Source organism: Vanacampus margaritifer, chromosome 2 (genome assembly GCF_051991255.1).
Source record: "Vanacampus margaritifer isolate UIUO_Vmar chromosome 2, RoL_Vmar_1.0, whole genome shotgun sequence".
NCBI classification, from domain to species: domain Eukaryota; kingdom Metazoa; phylum Chordata; class Actinopteri; order Syngnathiformes; family Syngnathidae; genus Vanacampus; species Vanacampus margaritifer.
The window spans coordinates 1,099,532-1,117,590 of record NC_135433.1 but is presented as its reverse complement, the minus strand read 5'-3'; the positions used below and the strand labels follow the sequence as shown (position 1 = coordinate 1,117,590).

The following is an 18,059-nucleotide window of genomic DNA, read 5'->3' as shown; positions in this document are numbered from 1 at the left end:
AGAAAAGTGCGCATGGAAGCACATTAAACATCGAAACCCATTCACGTGTCCACGGTGCCCTAAATGGAAAAGGTTTAAGCAGGTAATGGAACACAAAAAATAATAATTGTACACGACACAATCACAGCTACTGTATGCAGGGTTTTTCCTGTGTTCAAAATTCAGAGGCGGCCACCTCCACCTAATGTGTTTGCCACCTTTTTTTTTATTAATTTTTTTTTTTACTTTAATGTACCGAAGGAGAAACCGATCTTGGAGCAAGCGTTGCGCACGCCCATTTCCTGGTTGTGAGGCAGAAGTGGCGAGCTCCAGTCATCGCCAAAGTCATAAAAACACAGTATATACAATAAACATAATAGTGTTTTACAACAACGCTGAATTATATTTACGATTTAGAATGTACTAGTGGATGATTTTTTAATGATTGTAGTTATTTAAAAAAAAAAGGAAAAAAAAAGGCAAAAATGAATGGCAACTTTGTATTCATATCATTTCTCATTTCTAGTCCCTGATTGTAAAATGGCTGCAGGAGGGCGGCCGAGAATGGTATCGGTCACCGCCGCGAGTGCCGATACCTTCAAATAAGACTGGTATTGGCACCGACACCTGGTATCGGTAGTCACCCATCATAGTCAGGATGATACCACCTCTGCCTCATTTTGAGCCAGGAAAAACCCTGCGGAAGCCTAACAAAATATACAGTACTATTCATAATAGTCACGATAATAATAATAATAATAATATATAACTACACAGGGAGTTTAAACTACATCCTTCGACTCACCTCTGTCCTGGCCAAACATTCCAGATTATCACACGACTGGAACCAACAAAGTCAAAAGTCAACATATGATCGACGAAGCCTCTCATTCAAACAAATCAAAGACAAGTCAAGTCATAATGGATGTTATTGATAAAATGATAAAAATGATAAAAATGAACAAATACAAGTTAAGCGGAGCCGATGGACGAAGATATGACGTCACATGAGCTTTTTCTGTTTTGTCAGCAACAAAGCAAAACCACAAACGTGATCCATGACACCAATGAAAACATTTTTGAAAACAAACTAATCATTGAATTAAAAAGTAACAATCGTTTTACTTTTTACTTCAAAATCATAACACCGTTGTGTGAAAACATGCAATAAGAATTATGGATTGTAGGAACATTTTTTTTAGTCATTGCATTTAAATAAAATAAAAATTTTGAATTTTTGCACTCAATTCTCAGTAATCTCAGGGTTGATTTACTTTTGCACCGACATGAATTGACCAAAAACTCTTTTTAATTTAATTTTGACTACACAATTGAATTTTTTTTTTTTTTTTTTTTTTAAAGAGCAATGCATTGAAATGCTAAACATACACCTGTTATTTCATATAAAATGCATTGATTCTTGTTTCATGGTCTTCTCCCAGATTCAAAGCTCTCTGTTCTGTTAGTCCCCGTTATCAAAGATAAAGCCGGTTAAGTGAGCAGCCTTGATAATTATCGGCCGGTAGCACGAGCCAGTGTAATGTCGAAAGCGCTGGAAGAAATCTTGCTGTTCAGGTTAAATGAATTTATAAAGACCTCGATGGACTAGCGTGAGTGAAATGTTTGTCTGTCTGGAATTATCGTACACTTGTCAAACATTAGCGTGCACGTGCTACACGATACCAGTCCCAGCTCTGGAAACATTGGTATCGTTGTCTTTCATATGATGCACAAAATATATATACTATATAAAATTAAAATCAGCTCATTTTCACTTTGAAGTAGTCATGATAAAATGTGGGGGGGAAAAGTATTTCTATGAACTTTCCCGTCAAGGCATCAGAGTAGACGCGCAATGCAAACACGCATCCAAAAGGGAGAATGCGGAATCATTTGGTACCCCTGCGTCGATTTGTCTGATCCAAGAGCAAAGTGTTGACCTGCGTGTCCAGCTGCATGTCCCGCTGCAGGAAGCCGGATCGTTCCTGTTCCGTGCTGTTGGTCCTGCGTATGGACAGACTGTGCGACTTCCTCTTCTGCTTGGCCTGCCGGACCGCGCCTCCGCCGCTGCCACCGCCAGTTGTGCCGCCGCCGCCGCCACCGGTGCCGCTCTCCACCGGCATCGTTCCTGCTTCCCCAAGGCCTCGGTGGCACAGTCTGCAAGTGGGAGGCAACATGGAAACCAAAGGTGTGCCTTGAGATACACTCTTGTCCCAAATCAAATTTGCCTCCGGAAAGTCTAGCCAAAATTGTTCTGTGAAGCAAGTTTATTATTATTATTTTGCCCCTATCGCCCACCTTTACTCACGACAAAACAAAAGCGTTACTTTAGCACTTGTAAAAAAACTATGGTATGTTGAGGTGGGTTGAGGCGCATCACTTGTACAAAAGTAGTGCTTTGCCCGTCGTGCCTTGTGAAATCTTGACGCCAACGAACTATGTTGATATAAGTGTTGGTGTTTCATCCAGACAAACGTAGTGATTTTCCGCCATTTTGTGGGATTTCTAAGCAATTGCAGTCCTTATACAGTGAGCATCAATTCTTCGCGGATTTTCACAATTTGCGGCAAGGCTCGGCCTCTCTCCCCCGCCAATAACGGAGGAACACAGTTGTTGTGTTTCTATTTTCTGAAATATGACGCGCTGCTGCTATCAGTAGCCTCACCGGGCATGACAACACAACACCCAAAATCTTAGGCTTGAAATAAGAAGGGCAAGTGGACGCCATAAAAGGATATCTCGAAAACTCGCGCAAATGAGCTCGAGCTGATGTTAACGCCGTTAGCTTCCAACAATGCTAACAGGCTAGCATAGCAGAGAATTCAAAGCGACCGAAAGAGGCTGTGAACTTACCACGAATTCTACAGATGAGGTGACGAGCTCCGGAACATTGCGAGGAATGAGGGCCAATCCAACATTTTGTTCGGCGAACGTTTGTTTGTGTTGTCCAGAAAAAGAAGAGAAAAGGACGTCCTGGTTGGCCGGTGCTTGACGGACGCCACTACGTCACGTGACCGATAAGGAGCTACTTCCGGTTCAAGCGATTTTTCCGAATAAAAGATCTGACGGTTGTGAGATTGTTGTGTACTGTGATGATGTTTGTTTGCTTAATGTTTACCATGTTTGGCTTGTGATTTCAATTTATTAAATACAGGGATGTGATTTGACCAAAGTGAAATTATCGGAAAATTTAGCCGGGGGGTGGTTAAGCATGACCAAATAATTACATCATGACCAAATGAAAAGTAACTCATATTAGAGCATACCACAAATGTCTTTGTTATAGCAGAAGATGTTATCTGTCGGAGTCATGTGCATACACAATGAACAACTAAAAAAAAAAAAAATCAAAAAAAAAAAATTCGTTTTTTTTTTTGGGGGGGGGGGGGGGATAAAAAAAGCGGAATTCCGCGAATTAGCGGAAAAATCACATCCCTGTAAATAAAGCATAAAAAAAGATTTAAAAAAGATCAGACGGCGTGCAGCCACACTGGGTCGGGAAACAATTTGAGCGCTTTTCGGCGCACGCTTATCATCCCAACACTTGATTTAAAGCGTTCCATCGGTTTATTGATTTTTTTTTAAAGCGGAGACCTAATAATAAAAATGAAACGGTGTGCTTTATCCATCAGACATGCCACTACGATGCAGCACTTATTTTTAATGAATTTTTTTCACAAAAAAATTAGCATTTTTGCTCAATAGCTTCCAGGTCATGTCACCTATTGACCCCAAATCAGTGCTGCATTGTAGTGGCATGTCTGCTGGATGATGCACACCTTTTCATTTTTATTTTTAGATCACTGCTAATTTTTAATGATTTTTTTTCAGCAAATAATTGCATTTTTTGCTCAATAGCTTTCAGATCTTTTTTTATTGATTACTTTTTTTAATAGCTACACTAAAGGTATCCGGATGATTCTGCAGAATATTTGCACCTTTAACATCAAATAAAGAAAAAGAGGAGCGTGCCAAACTGTATTTTAAACGTGATGTTTATGAGTCCAACATGAAAACGCTTTTGGCGAATACAGCATGAGTTTGTACACTGGTAAATGAATAACATTTAAAACGGGGGCATTTAAAATGGGCCAAGTACATAAAGCAGTGGAGTTCTATGACAATTTATTCGCCGACATCAACTTTACCCAACATGAAGTCAAAAGGTGTCATTTAGAGACAAGAACAACTCATGGTGCAACAAAGCGACCATTTCCTGATTTGGGTCATTTCTAGAATACAACGAAAACGCGCACGAGAGCCTCCTTTAGAGTCGAGCGGGACTTGTTCTTGTTGCTCATCTGCGGTCAGTGGATCCGGACTTCCTCTTTCCCGCCAGCAGATGTTTGGGTTTCAGGTCAAACACGTGTCGGTCCGACTCGCCCTTCCTGCCCTCGCGGTTCATGCCCTTCTGAGACTTCTTCATCATCTTCTTGCTCTTCTTCACCATCTGAAATGCAAACACATTTTACAAATGGAGCCAAGTGATACATTCATTGCTAATCAACAATTTAGAATATATCACAAAAAAAAAAGCCATTCCAGCTTTTTTCCCCGTAAGGAAATAATACTGTATTTAAAGGGATACTTGACATTGGTGAAAGTTAACATTTTTTCAAGAAATAATTTGATAACAAGATGACTTTCCATCTACATTTAATAACTTTAGAAACAATTTTAAAAAAACGATATAGCTTGCTGACATGTTTATTGAACACGTCACAACTAAGTAGAGATCGACTGATGCGTTTATTTTAATTTTATTTTTTTAGGGCTGAAACTGTTTATTACTACCCCAAGCAGGCCAATAACAATATTTTTAGCTAGTATTCATTTTTAGTAAAAGGGAAATGTGTCATTTTTTTAAACAAAGTCCAACTCTTAACTCATTCACTGGCAGCCATTTTCACTGAAGCAACTGTCTTCACTCCCGGCTATTTTACTGGATTTTGCCCACAGAATATTGTGTTCTGTTGCTATAAAAACATGGAAGCTACCAAAAGAAAGATTCGAGTGTCTTCTTTCATGAGGAAAAAAAAAAGTATGTTTATATCTGCTTCTGTTTTGCAGCAATTAGCATAAGGATATAGCCAAGTTTCATCATTATTCACAAATCTATTTAAAACTGGGGGGGAAACGGCTTGTTAACATAACCATGGTTGATCTCGTATACTCTGCTGCCACCCGCTGGCCGTTTGTGTAATAACTACCATTGCTTAACAAAAAAAAACAAAAACAGGTGGGTAGAAGCTGGGGAGAATGGAGCAGGAGGCGAGTGAGTTGCTGGTGGATAATTAGGATTTTAGAGGTAAAAAATGAGGCCAGGGCATTACAGAAACAGGTGGAATAAAAATGCGCTGAAGTGTGTCAGCGGGTTTTGTGAACTTAGAAATGAGTGGAAAAAAGTGTCTTGGAGTTGCCTTCATTGAAACTGATTAAACCGGAGTAGTAGGTAGATTTGGCTTTGGAGATGGAGTCCTTGTATTGGAGGAAGTGAGTTGTGTATATGTCTTTATGAATAGCGGGTCCCGTTTTTCTTTTCTTTAGTTGACGGGCTTTTTGCTTGAAGTTGTCTGAGGGTTGGGGTGAACAATTTGGGTTTTGAGTGGGGCCAGGGTTTTCATTGCGAAGCCTACCTTTGCGTCCCGCATTCCCGACTGGTCCCGAGGAGGCCGGGAGGCGCTCTGGCTGCGCGTCTTGGAAGTTGCCGGCGGCGCCAGCGAATCCTCGCGCTTGCGTTTGCGGGTGACGCTGCGGGAGCGGCGGGCCTTCTGGACATAGTGACTCTGCGACAACAGCGGCAAACCGTCACACGTCGTCACACGTCGTCACACGTCGTCCCGGCGTCGCCTGGGATAGGACGCTCGCTACTTACATTGTCTTTTTGGCTCATGTCCAGGCCGAGGTCGCCCATTTCCTTCTCCAACGTCTTCCTCTCAACCTGCACGTCACAACGCAACACATAATAGCGGGATATCATTTGCACCGCTGACAAAAGGGCTGATTGAGCACTGGAGGGAAACCCTGAAACTAAAATACTAAAACAAAGCATTTTTGACCAATTTATTGGCCGTTTTTGTAATAACTACTAATTGCCTCAAGCGTTCTGTGCAGTTGAGAGGCTGCATCAAAGCCTTCTGTTTGCTCTAGCATTAAAAAAAAAACTAAAACGTATAAATATGTCTTAGGTAGCATGGTCATATTTAAAATAGAACGTATTTTTACGTTTTGGGGAGCAAATGAGTTCATTCTTTTCTCGCAGAATTAATCACCGTTTCCTTGTTGAATGTTGAACAGCGGGAAGGCGTTTTGTGCATTTTTAGCTGCTAAAGATGTTCTTGTTTTTTATCCACCCCTACGAGCGAGAACAAAGACGACGTTTTCATCCGTGGCCGCGATTGGTCAAAACAAAAGTGAGGCAGACGTGCACAAGAGCGCATCGTCCAATCACCTCCAAGTATTGTACAGAATGTCCCGCAGAGATTTTTTTCTGTTGTAATATTTCAGTGACTGGTCTAATGTTCCAGAAATGACAATTGCGGCACGGTTACCTTGGCGACGGTCCTGGGCATGCGCGGCCCATGCACGTCCTTCTCTTTGGACTGCAGGATCATGAGGTGCCGCTTCTCGCGGATCTGCTTGGCCACGACGCGGATCTCCTGCATCTCCTCGTCCTCGCTCTCGTCGTCGGAGTCGTACTCGCCGGCGCGCTCCTTCAGCTCCTCCTCCTTTTCCAGATGCTCCAGTTTCTGATGGAGCAACAACAAGGTCAAATGTCAACACCCGACTCCAGTCGTAAAGACTTGCTTGACACGGGAGCTGTCGCAATTAATTGACAAGTACTCGATTATCAAATTAATCGACAACTATTTTAATAATCAAGTAATCATTTGGAGCCATTTTTGTATGTAAAATGGTCTAAATCAGGGGTGGGCAAACTTAATCCTCGAGGGCCAGAGTACTGCAGGTTTTGGATGTTTCCCTTCAACACAGCTGATATATGATCAGCTCATCAGCAAGCTCTGCATAAGCCTGATAATGATCCTGTTGATTAGAATCAGCTTGTTTAGAAGAGGGAATCCTCCAAAACCTGCAGGACTCCGGCCCCCGAGGACCAAGTTTGCCCACCCCTGGTCTAAATCGTCTGATTTCAGCATATCAACAGTAATTCTTCACTGATATCTGTCGGCCTTCATAAAAGAAGACTGATTATAATAATAATAACAATAAAATAACATACACACACACACACACACACATATATATCTACATACACACATACCTTCATAATGGCGGGGTCGATGTAGTCGGCAATGTTGTGGCCTTCCCACACCTCGGGGATCTTGTCGTGCTTCTCGTCGTCGTTCATCAGGTCCCAGTATTCTGACAGGGAGACAAAGACGGCACTTGTTAGCATGGCCGTGCGGCAGCTGATGATGATGATGATGATGATGATGATGATGATGATGATGATGATGATGAAGACGCTCACTCTGAAGGTCCAGCACGTAGTCGTCTCCCATCTCCATCTCCAGATCTTTTTCCTGGAAAGAGAAATGGTCCCATCAGACAAGAAGCATTTTGACCATTTTCAGGATGAGTGGACGCTTCTGCAATAAATATTGAATTGATTTGAAGGCTTTTAACACATCTTAATCAGGGCTGACAATAATTATGGAGGCCATTTTAAGTGTTGCCAAATTTACTTCCATAAACGGAAAAAGTCTAACTACAGCGGCACTCCAGAAACAAATCACATTTTTGGCTGTCACAAGTAAATACAATTATGTTTTTCTTGCAACTGTTTCCTGCAGTTTCATCACAACAGCAGCTCTTAAAAATAAAAAATAAAAAACGGGATCAACTTTGAGGTTGCATTAATCCAGGGTTAGGCAAATCGGGTCCTAGAGAGGATTTTAAGACGGCCAATTGTTATTGCAAATGTGAAGGATAATTGATTGCTTTGAATTCATTTGGACAGAATGTTTTGTGACAAAGGCGACTTCTGTCACCATCCCACGGAGGTCTCAGAGAAAGTGGGCGTGCGTTTAGGCCGCAGAGGCTTTGCCAAGGCGGATCTTCTCCGTATGAGGTCAAAAAGTGCCAACAGCTCGTTTTCTCAGGTTGGGAGGGGCTGGTGCTTGGCGAGCAGAATAACCTAGAATTTCTCATTCAGGGGCCAATGGAGGAAAACACAACTTTGGTCGTGTTTTTGGTGAAGAAATAGCATTTTAACATGGCTAAAAGCTCCAAAAAGTTGATTTTTCACGTTGCTGTCCCTTTAAATACAGGAAATCCCTGAAGTTGCTACAGTAAATAAAGTCATCCAAAATTTTCATTTACTAAATTGGGTGTTCCTAGGCTTAGCAGCATCGAATCTCTACAATTTAACTGAAAATGTAAAGAACTAATTAGTACCCTAAAGTTTACTCTTAAATTAACCCCTTATTGGCAGTCGGATTAAAAACGAAACAAAAAGGCTGACGTGTGTCATCATGCCAGTAATCCCGATCCTGGAAAAAAAAAAAAAGTCCCAAAAATTCAAAGTAAGAATTAAAAAATAATAATTTAAAAGAGAGGAAAAAGTGTACAATTGTTATGAATACTATCATTTGCTTTTTTCTATAAGGTTTCAGTTTGAAACCATTTCGCATTGTTTTGAATATAATGATAGCGTATAAGAAATTATTTAGATTTTTTTTTTTTTTTTTTTTTAAGCCGCACCAGTTTGCGCTTGGGCGCGTCCACCTCCATGGCTCTCCGTCGCATCAAAGCGTTCTCCGGGATGAACGGCGGCCTCTCCTGCGGGAACAAACGCGAGCCAGTAAAGCGCACGCCACCGACGCCAGAAGCCCGCTTTGCTTTTCTGATGCTTGGGTTCGAGTGGTCCGACCTTGTCGTCCCTCTTGGCGGGCATGGCCAGGTGCAGCCTGTTGAGGACGTCGTGGACCTTCTTGCCCCTCATCTTGCTGTCCACGCGGTGGGCCAGGAGGCGGTCGCAGGCCTGAGGCGCGAAAAAAACCCACCATGGTCATAATTGACACGTCAACGACATCCAGAGTAAGCGTCACCATTTGTAGCAGAAAGTGTGGGCCGAGGCTACTCGCTAATTTCCGACGCTGTGAAAGTACCCTGAATGCACCATTTCGCTTGCGTAGCATTAGCAACTAGCAAGTGTGCAGCGCATGTTATTCTGTTGTCCCCCCAACGTCCTTTAAGCCGTTTAATGACATCCCAGTTGGAGTTACCGGTAAAACTAAACACACGAAAATAAGAATAACATCCACTGTATATTTAAATACAAGGGTTAGGGTTATTTGATGTCAATATACATCAAATTGATGCATTTAAATATTAAATACTGCACATTTTCTTCTAAATAAACATGCCCCTGTACTGTATTTAAAGCGATTTTTTCATGCCTGGCATGCACAAGATTTGACTGCTTTTTTGGTTTGTTTGTTTTAATCACCGCACCAGTTGCCAGCCACGCCCACCCAGAACAAAAAAGTCAAACTAAATTGAAAGATAGTATCAACGTATGTATACGTGGTCATATTATGCTATGAGTTGGGTTACTTTTAAAATGTATTCTGAGTTTCTAGTTGCCTGTTAAAAAAATTAATGATCATTTAATCCAACTACCATAAGAGAAAAGTAATGCAACTTGAGTAATAATCCAATTCTAAATATGCTAATGATGACATAAGAAAAATTAATTCACTACAATACAGTGGACGCCTGCTATTTGCATAGGATAGGGAATGCAAATGGAGAAAATTCCTGGGTAATTGACACCAATTGAAATACATATTTTATACTGTACATACAGTAAATATTGATAAATAGATAGAGAGATAGATAGTCTAATATATATATATATATATATATATATATATATATACACACATATACACACACACACTATTTTTTTTAATATGTATTTTTTAATTATAATGGGCAAAAACGTTTTACAAAATAAAATAATTTAATTATCTTTTTTGCTGATTCGAAAAACAATCCGACCCGTGACTCAAATTTGTGAACCGGTCCAAACTGCGACTTTAGTGATCCGTTGCACCACGCGGTAAAAGCAACCCAAAGGCAAGATAAAGATGTGGTCGTGTCTCACCTCATTCTTGACTTGCATGACGCCTTCCTCGGTCAGCGTGCTGGTCTCGATGACGGGGATGCCCTCCGCCGACAAGTCGGCAAACATTTTCTGAGCAAACACGAGGGCAGCATCGTTAGCGCCTAATCTGTCTAAAAACATATAGAATTTTTTTTTTTTATTAAGTTAACCCTGGAGAACCCAAGTACCCTTTTCTTCTTTGGAAAATTATGAATTATACATTAAATGACTGCTATAAGTTCACTGAACACCAAAATATATGTTTTTTCAATTTTAACCCCTTTTTTTTTTAAACTAGCTCAGTTACTAATTTATCAAAATATATATCTAAAACATACTCCTAGGCATTCTGCAACATGATATGAAATAGATTAACCAAAAAACACAATTTTACCAACTGATGGTTTGCTGAGAAGATGGTTTTGTTTGGATTGATTTCCAGCTCAACAAAACAGCATGTTTGTTGCCAGCCATCTTGTCACCACCACTCTGGCTCATGTAAGTGCAATATTCATCCACTAGATGGCCCCATGCAGGGGTCAGAAGTGGCACTCTGGACTTTTGAAGTTAAATTTGTAAAAAAAAATGTTTTAAAAAGTTCTTTGTTATTTGAGTAGCAGAATTTATAGGGGCCAAATTTGACCCCGTGGGTTCTCCAGGATAAAAAACAACAACTCATCTATTACATATAACTTTGGGGAAAAGTCCTGACAATGACTAAAATGGATTTGTCGCCTATAATTGCAGTTCTGGAAAAAAAAAGGTACCTGGTTTTCTTCAGACAGCTCGCCGATCTTCTTCACGTCGCATTTGTTGGCCACCACGATGAGCGGCTGCCGGTAGAGAGCGCACAAACATTACAACGGGCGTCGGCGGCGGTGGCAAAGGACCGACGAAACGGCGTCGGGATCCGGACCTTGCTGGCGAACAGCGGTCGGATGCCGTTGAAGAGCTCCAGCTGCTGGGCCAGTGAGTGGCCGCACTGTTCCGACGTGTCCATAACGTAGAGCACCGCCGCCCGCAGGTGGGCCAGGGCCGTGATGGCCTGCATCTCGATGGTATTGCGGTCCTCCAACAGGTGGTCCAGGATCCCCGGGGTGTCCACCACCTACGCCACTCGCACCACAAGACCAACTTGGAGAAATGCTCCACGGCAACTGCGCTGGCTCATCAAGAGCCAGATTTGCTTTGTTTTGTGTTTCTATAGTTACATATTGAGTTAGCAATTAGCGCGTTAATCGGATAGCAGGCAAACATACAGCATTTTGTTGAATTTTATTTTACAACCACATGTAAGCTATTTGTATGCGTTTTACACCTTTGAGTCGTCGCACACGCAAACTGAGTGGACATTAACAAAGGATGCACTAAGGTGCTTCTCACCTGCCAGCGCAGGTATCTGTAATCCATGTGACCCACAAACAGCGACTTGGTGGTGAAGGCGTAAGGCTGCACGTCCACGTCCGCTCGCGTCACCTAAACATCAACTCAACATTTATTCTCGTGTCGACATTTTTTTCGAGAGAAACGTTGAAAAGGAAGAAGAAGAAGCTCACCTTGTTGATAAAACTGGACTTGCCCACATTGGGGTACCCGCACAGCAGGAGCGTCCTGGTGTTGGGGTCGATGGAGGGCAATCGGGACAGATGTTGACGAACTGTTGAAACCAGATGAGGGGGAAAAAAAGGATTCAGTAGGATTTAAAGATGTTGCCATTTAAAAATGGAATTATTCAATTCTTAATATGCGACAACATGAAAAAGTGCTCCAAAACCCAAACTATAAAATGAAACAACAAATCGTCAGCAACGTCAAATCGATTTACAGTACACATGGCTTAAAGTAAAAAACAATTCCTGAGCCTGAACTTTTTCCCGAGGAGCGGCGGTGCAGTGTCCAACGTGCCGATTGGTTGTTCGACCGACATCAAGCCATTAGTTACTATTCGTGGTCGTGGATGGACTGGCCATTTGGGAAAGTCATGAAATTCCCGGTGGCCAGTCCTCCCCAAGTGTCAGCTCATGTCTTTCGTTATCCATTTATATTATGTATACGTACAGTCTAGCACTGCGGGTTGCAGCTATCAAATATTTTGCTATTCAAATATCCTACGGAAAATTCAATTGAATAATCAGGTATTTGGATAAAAATTATATTTTCGCATGGTGAAAGAACAATTATGAATACAGAAGACATATTATTAAGATATTATATTTCCACTTACTAATGATCGACCAACTTTCTTTTCTAGATATTCAACTTCTTTTTTCTTCTTCTTAAATTTAAATTGTGCTCAATAGCACATTATTTTCCGGTCTAGAAAGTTCGGGAGATTTTCAAATCTCTTCCCATGGATTTTGGAACGACCTTCCGTTAAATATTAGGCAACCTCCCTCTCTGCCCACTCTTAAAACACGTATTTGTTCTTTGTCGTTTGCATGAGACCCATCATTGTTTCAATGTTTTATGGTGCCTGCTGTATTTTGTTATTAATTTCTTTATTTTATTTACTTACCTACTTGTGTTACTTTATTGACTTATTCATTTACCCACTTAATATAAGTATTCATTTATTTGGTGTTCTTTTTGTTTTACCTCTCTTTATTCCAGGACAGATTTTTACTGCATGTACAGCAGCACTTTGTATCAAATAAAATTCAGAGTTGAGTATTTTTTGGTCTGTGAGACAAAGTGACGTCAGAACCACAGTTGTGATTTTGCCGACCGTCAACTGCACAATTGAGTGAGCTCGGTTTATTAAACTGATCTCTAGCAACGGCAACTGTGTCCGGCTGTCAGCGTCAAAGTGTGCAAATCATCACGTCGATTAGACTGCCTTTGAAAAGTCGCCCGATAGCCGCAGCCGCTAGCATCGTTAGCACGCCAACACTGTCGACACGATAAACACTAGCAACAGGCACCGTGCAATACAACGTCAGCGTAATTAGGTCTTCTTTTAGTGTCCTTAATTGATGATCGAACGTAATTTCAGGACAAAGTTGTTTTGTTGACTTTGCTCGCAATAGTTTATGCCGGCAATAAGAACGGTAGGCAACGGCAACGTTCCGCAGGACGCGTCAAGTCATCCGTTGCGCCGCGACTGGCAAAACACTCCCGGGAAAAACTTCAAAATAAAAGCGTTTCTTGGCACAGCGCTCCACATATTACTTTGGGTTTATTTTGAAGTTGGCCTTCTCTCCACATTGGCGGTGTTTTGCCAGACGTGTCTAATATTCCCCACATGTAAACTGTTTACTTCGATGGATTTGTCATTGCGCTGGTGGCTCTTACGCCAAAGATCTTAGTAGTAAAATAAAGTACTTTAAGCACGGCAGTACATCACTCATTAAAAAGGCCATCTCAATACAATCCAAGGATGCGATGATTCTAAAACATTACAAAATAGAAACAAACAACATATAAAAATATAAAGAAAATGTGATTATGTTCGTCACATCAAAACCAATTTTACAATTCAAATCAGTTTTTCTTACAAAGTTGATGCTATTCATTTTCAGTATTGAGGCGGGAAAAAATATTGCCATCAAAACATTTGGGCTGGACTTTGTTGCAATATCTTAACACATTAATGCTTAGTGAACAAATTTTCAGACTTTTCAAAATGTAAAAGTTTTATTTTTATTTTATCTTAGACAATTTACTTTATTTTAAATTCAAGGTTATCAGTATGTCTTAAATGCCCAATATCGGCACTTATCCATAATCAGCAACTTGGTATTCATAGCAAGCCTTGAAGGAAAAAAAGATGTCGAGCAGCCATCACGCGAGGCCCGTTGTGCTACCTTGCTCCAGATACTCCAGGCTGGACTTCTGTCGCTTCAAGATGGTGCACATGCGACCCAGAGCCGCTCGCTTCAGCTGCTTGCATCGATAAAGAGAATCCCCATACTTCATTAAGCGCACATAGTCTTTGGCCACGCTTGAAAAGAAACAACAACAAGAAATAACTTTGAGTCGCCATCGTCCTGTTCTGACAAGTTCAACAACAACGTACATACTTGTCAATCAAATTCTTGGCGATGTTGATCTGACCCAAAGCCAGCTTGTAATGGTCTTTGTCGTAAAGCACGTTCATCAGGTCGGCGTAGAAGGGATGGATGTCCTGCGGTAAACAACACCACCACCATCAAACGTATTTTTGACAAGATTTGTTTTTCCTCTACTTTTGAGTCGCGTGTTTGTGACTCACGTCCAGTTTGGGGAAGTCGGTGAGGATCTGCGTGAGGCGGTCGTGGTAGTTCTGCTGCGTGAACTTCACCTTACGCATGTAAAAGTGGCGGATGCGGTGAATCTGGTAATGCTTGTGTATCACCGTGGGCGTCTTACGTTGCGTTTTGGACAAAGTGATGTCGATGAAATCCTACAGGGGGTCAAAAATCAAAAATAACACACAAAAAACAACAGCTGCACTCAGAAAGTGGCATTCTGGAACATTCTGCCTTCAGCGATCAACTTAAAGACGCTGAAAAGTGAATTCTGAGGTTTAGCTGCGTGACGAGATTTCCCAAAATTCTAAATGCAAAATCTGGTTGGAACAGAAGTTGGGCTCTTCAACCAGAGTACAATGCATCAAGAATTTTGAAAATAAAATGTTACGTTCCAAAGAAATTGAATTCAGAGAGCAATTATTATTAGCGCAGTTTAACTATGAAACAAAACCAAACACTATTTCATGTCTCACATTTCAATCACGTTGAAGATAAAATAATAGTTTTCTAATCCCTTGGACCCTAACATTATCTGTCATCTATAGCAGCAACCTCAACAATTTAGCATATGAAATTATATTACAAAAAAATCCATTGCTGGGAAGTGACAAAGTACAGATACGTAGGTTTTCTGGCATCTGCAATAACTTGAGTAATATTTTTTTTTTATGACGACTTTTTAAACATATGTGTAAACAGATCTGACAAATGACAAATGGTTTAAAACATACATAACATGATTTTGTTTCTTCTATTTTGTGGGCATTTCATTTATTTGTGCAAAGTTATAAAAATAGTTATTAACGTACATATAACACTTTTTTCTTTTCTTTTTTTACTTTTGCAGTCAAGTGCATTTCAGTCCCTGTAATTTTATTTTAATGTTTTACTCAAGTGCAGGAGTTGAATCAAAACTAGAAAAATTCCCGCGGAAATTTTGCATGGAGTTGAATCAAAACTACTATTTTTGTATTATATTTGAGTTTTTTTCCCTGTTCCAACAAATATCTGTAGTTCTAATTCTGTTCAGATTGGAGCGAGTACATTTCCTACCGGTTTTAAACTAGTAAACAAAGCATACATCTACTTCACTCAAGTTCCAATTACTGACATTCACACTGCAGCGTTAATTATGATAATAATAATAATAATAATTCCAATAACCCAAATCCACGGACTTATTGGGACAAAAAAAGCATTTTCTGTGCTTGTCAAGCTAAAAATAAAAATAAAAAATCTCTATGCAGTGACTCAAGTCAACCAAATCAGAAGTTATCAATAACCCCAAATGCCTTTTTTTGAATAATAATGTTGGCCAACGATTTGAAGCTAACTGCGAATTTAACCCCACTGGAGCCTCCACGTCTCGCACGTGTTGGCCAGACGAGCTGCCAACGCGACACTTTGGTCGATTTTCCACAGCTACCCGATGAAAACGCGAACGATTCAAGGAGCCAACGTCGTCAAAGGTGACTTGCCTTGGCGGTGGGAACCACCATGATCTTCTTGAAGTTATACAGCGCCATTTCGTCGCGACGCGTTGTGGTCCGCGGACAGTGCGGCAGGAAAAGAAGGTAGCCTAGCTGGTTAGCTAGCTCGCGACTTCCGCCATAACCGGAAGTTACGTAAACCATGTTTCCACTTCCAGCTGTCGCCTCCTGCAGTCAAACGGTCAACAGTCTGGCCGTGTTGTGGGATAACAATGTTAATGTATCACAGTTCTGTTAACTTTCTATGCTACTCTTTATATTGTTTTCTAAAAAGCCCTTTATAGTGAAAGGTTATGTGAGCGAGAGGAGTGTGTTATCAGGTTATGTCTCAAGTCAAAATGGCGTTCTTATGATGCATATAAGGAGGGTTGAATGTAAGCTACTGTAGTTTGACGTTGGATTGATCCCAATAGTCTCCGTTCCGTCTTATTAGACTCATGCAACACACATAGTGCTTTATGTCGATTAGAGCGTTGCGCTTTAAATCCAGATTCACCAGTCGCTGCTCCACCACACACACACTGACTTGTTTTCGATGGTGGCTGCTCACGACACTTCCGAGGTTGGTTACATCGATAACAAAGTGTTTTCTTCCAATAAAAATATTTCCGAGCCGATAACTACTTATCAGATTCCTATAGTAATAAACTCATGTCGTAATTTTCGTCGTTGGAAGTATAAAATAAGACGCAGTCATAATATTATGACTAGGAAGTCTGTAATGTTAAATAGCTCGGATCAACCTACTGTATTAAAACTCGGTTTTATAAATCTTAGATCACCTTCTTCTAAAGCTTTGCTAGTTAATGACTTAATTAGAGATGATAACCTTAACCGGATTGTTTTTTGTGAGACCTGGTTAAAACCAAATGAGTTTGTCTCGGTAAATGAGGGCGGCGGCGGTGTTGCCCTGATTTCCAAATCTACTTAATCTTAGTTTGCGCTCTAGTACTGCCTTTAATACATTTGAAGTTCTCGTTATGCGATCTACAACCTTACTACCGTTTTATCTCTACCGTAAAATCTCGGCCTTATATTCGACCCAACTTTCTCTTTTCAAACGCATATTAAAAATATTACTAGAAGTGCTTCTTTTCACCTTCGTAATATTGCTCAAATTCGTCCTATCTTGAACAATGCTGATGCCGAAATGATCATTTGTGACGTCTCGCCACGACTACTGCAACGTAATACTCTTTGGTCTTCCCATGAGACTCCTTTTTATACTCTTGCGTTTGGCTGAATGATGTGTAGCTGGTGACCCCCGCTGCTTTCTTTTCCTCCCTTCTTTCTCCACGGCTTGGAGAGGGAGTTCGGCGTTAAGGACCGATTCGGATGCTGCTTTACGGGTTCTGTGCTGGTTGACCGGGATGAGATCCGGGGCGAGCCATCAACTTGAAGTTGCCAACATGGAGATAGCTGCTCCAATCCGGCTGGATTTGGATGAGGACACACTTCCTGACAACGTCTTCTTACTGTGCTTCAACTTCTTCATGGAACTTTTCACACTATTCTAGTAAATAATGTTTAGTGTCACAAACGATATCAAATGTTGCCCATTCGGCATCCATTGCAGCCTGATCATCCTGGAAGGGGGATTACCACATTTGCGGTCCCTTCTCAAGGTTTCTCATTTGTCGCCTGATGAGGTTTTTGTTTTTACTTTTTCCTTGCCCTCTTGTGGTTCGATTATGGGGTGTCGTTGATATTTGTCAACTGTGGGCATGTGAAGCCCTTTGAGACTCTTGTGTGATTAAAGGCTATATAAATAAACTTGACCTGAATGCAGCATTTATCCTCGGTGAAATGACACTCTCTGCTCATTGAAAAGCGTTGGACTTTGGATAGTTATAATTTGATATGATTTGCGAGGGTTATTTTGATTTGAAAATATGATAAAATGTTGTTTGACTATTCACGAGACTAGTCACGAGAATTTGATTTTCAGGACTCAGGAACTAATAGTCTTCACAAAAAAAGCAATCAATGTGAGTGTTTTTTTTAACCGCTGTATAAAAAAGAAGAAAAAAAACTTTATATGGATAACATCTGTGAATTAACTTCAAGGATTTACGAAGTAAACATTTAGCATCCCAAGCAAGTTTATTGATGAAATTATTGTATTCCATTAAAAAAAAACATATGAAACAAAGGCAGCATCTTTCTGAAACTGTTTTTGCAAATTCTAGTTATTTTTGCGTTTAGGAGAAAAACAAAATGGTACCAATT

At 40.7% G+C, this 18,059-nt stretch overlaps 2 protein-coding genes across 8 annotated transcripts in view; both read right to left on the bottom strand.

Moving 5' to 3' along the window:
* The window catches only part of LOC144044653 (WD repeat-containing protein 37-like), a 34,577-nt gene extending 31,556 nt beyond the window's left edge, over positions 1–3,021 (bottom strand). For 3 of the 7 annotated variants that reach the window (XR_013291317.1, XM_077559198.1, XM_077559199.1), the window contains exons 1-2: positions 2,833–3,013; positions 1,920–2,136 (exon numbers count right to left, since the gene is read on the bottom strand). Coding sequence is in view for 6 of the 7 variants with exons in the window: in XM_077559198.1 (XP_077415324.1) it covers positions 1,920–2,102 (183 nt within the window). In the remaining variant the exon portion in view is untranslated. Of the gene's footprint in view, positions 1–1,919; positions 2,137–2,832 lie in introns of all 7 variants that reach the window. The other 4 variants (XM_077559197.1, XM_077559194.1, XM_077559195.1 and 1 more) reach the window with 3 other exon arrangements.
* Positions 3,022–3,956: 935 nt separating this feature from the next.
* gtpbp4 (GTP binding protein 4) lies at positions 3,957–15,987 on the bottom strand. Its single transcript, XM_077558262.1, has 17 exons — positions 15,819–15,987; positions 14,322–14,492; positions 14,131–14,234; positions 13,915–14,051; positions 11,668–11,768; positions 11,495–11,587; positions 11,028–11,219; positions 10,879–10,944; positions 10,112–10,201; positions 8,873–8,983; positions 8,704–8,781; positions 7,472–7,523; positions 7,262–7,362; positions 6,531–6,728; positions 5,855–5,920; positions 5,616–5,765; positions 3,957–4,429 (listed from the first exon to the last, which is right to left on the bottom strand). Exons 1-17 carry the CDS (start codon positions 15,972–15,974, stop codon positions 4,277–4,279), a joined length of 2,019 nt encoding a protein of 672 aa, XP_077414388.1. The 5' UTR covers positions 15,975–15,987; the 3' UTR covers positions 3,957–4,276.
* Between the last annotated feature and the right edge of the window lie 2,072 nt (positions 15,988–18,059).

Bases quoted from the DNA above. Each gene is read 5' to 3' on its own strand.
- gtpbp4 (XM_077558262.1), bottom strand. From the start codon at position 15,974: ATGGTTTACGTAACTTCCGGTTATGGCGGAAGTCGCGAGCTAGCTAAC. The intron at 10,202-10,878 runs GTACCTTTTTTT...GTGTTTGCTCAG, and splicing joins AGCTGTCTGAAGAAAACCAG to AAAATGTTTGCCGACTTGTC. The intron at 4,430-5,615 runs GTAGGCTTCGCA...TTTGCATTTCAG, and splicing joins CGGGAATGCGGGACGCAAAG to ATGGTGAAGAAGAGCAAGAA.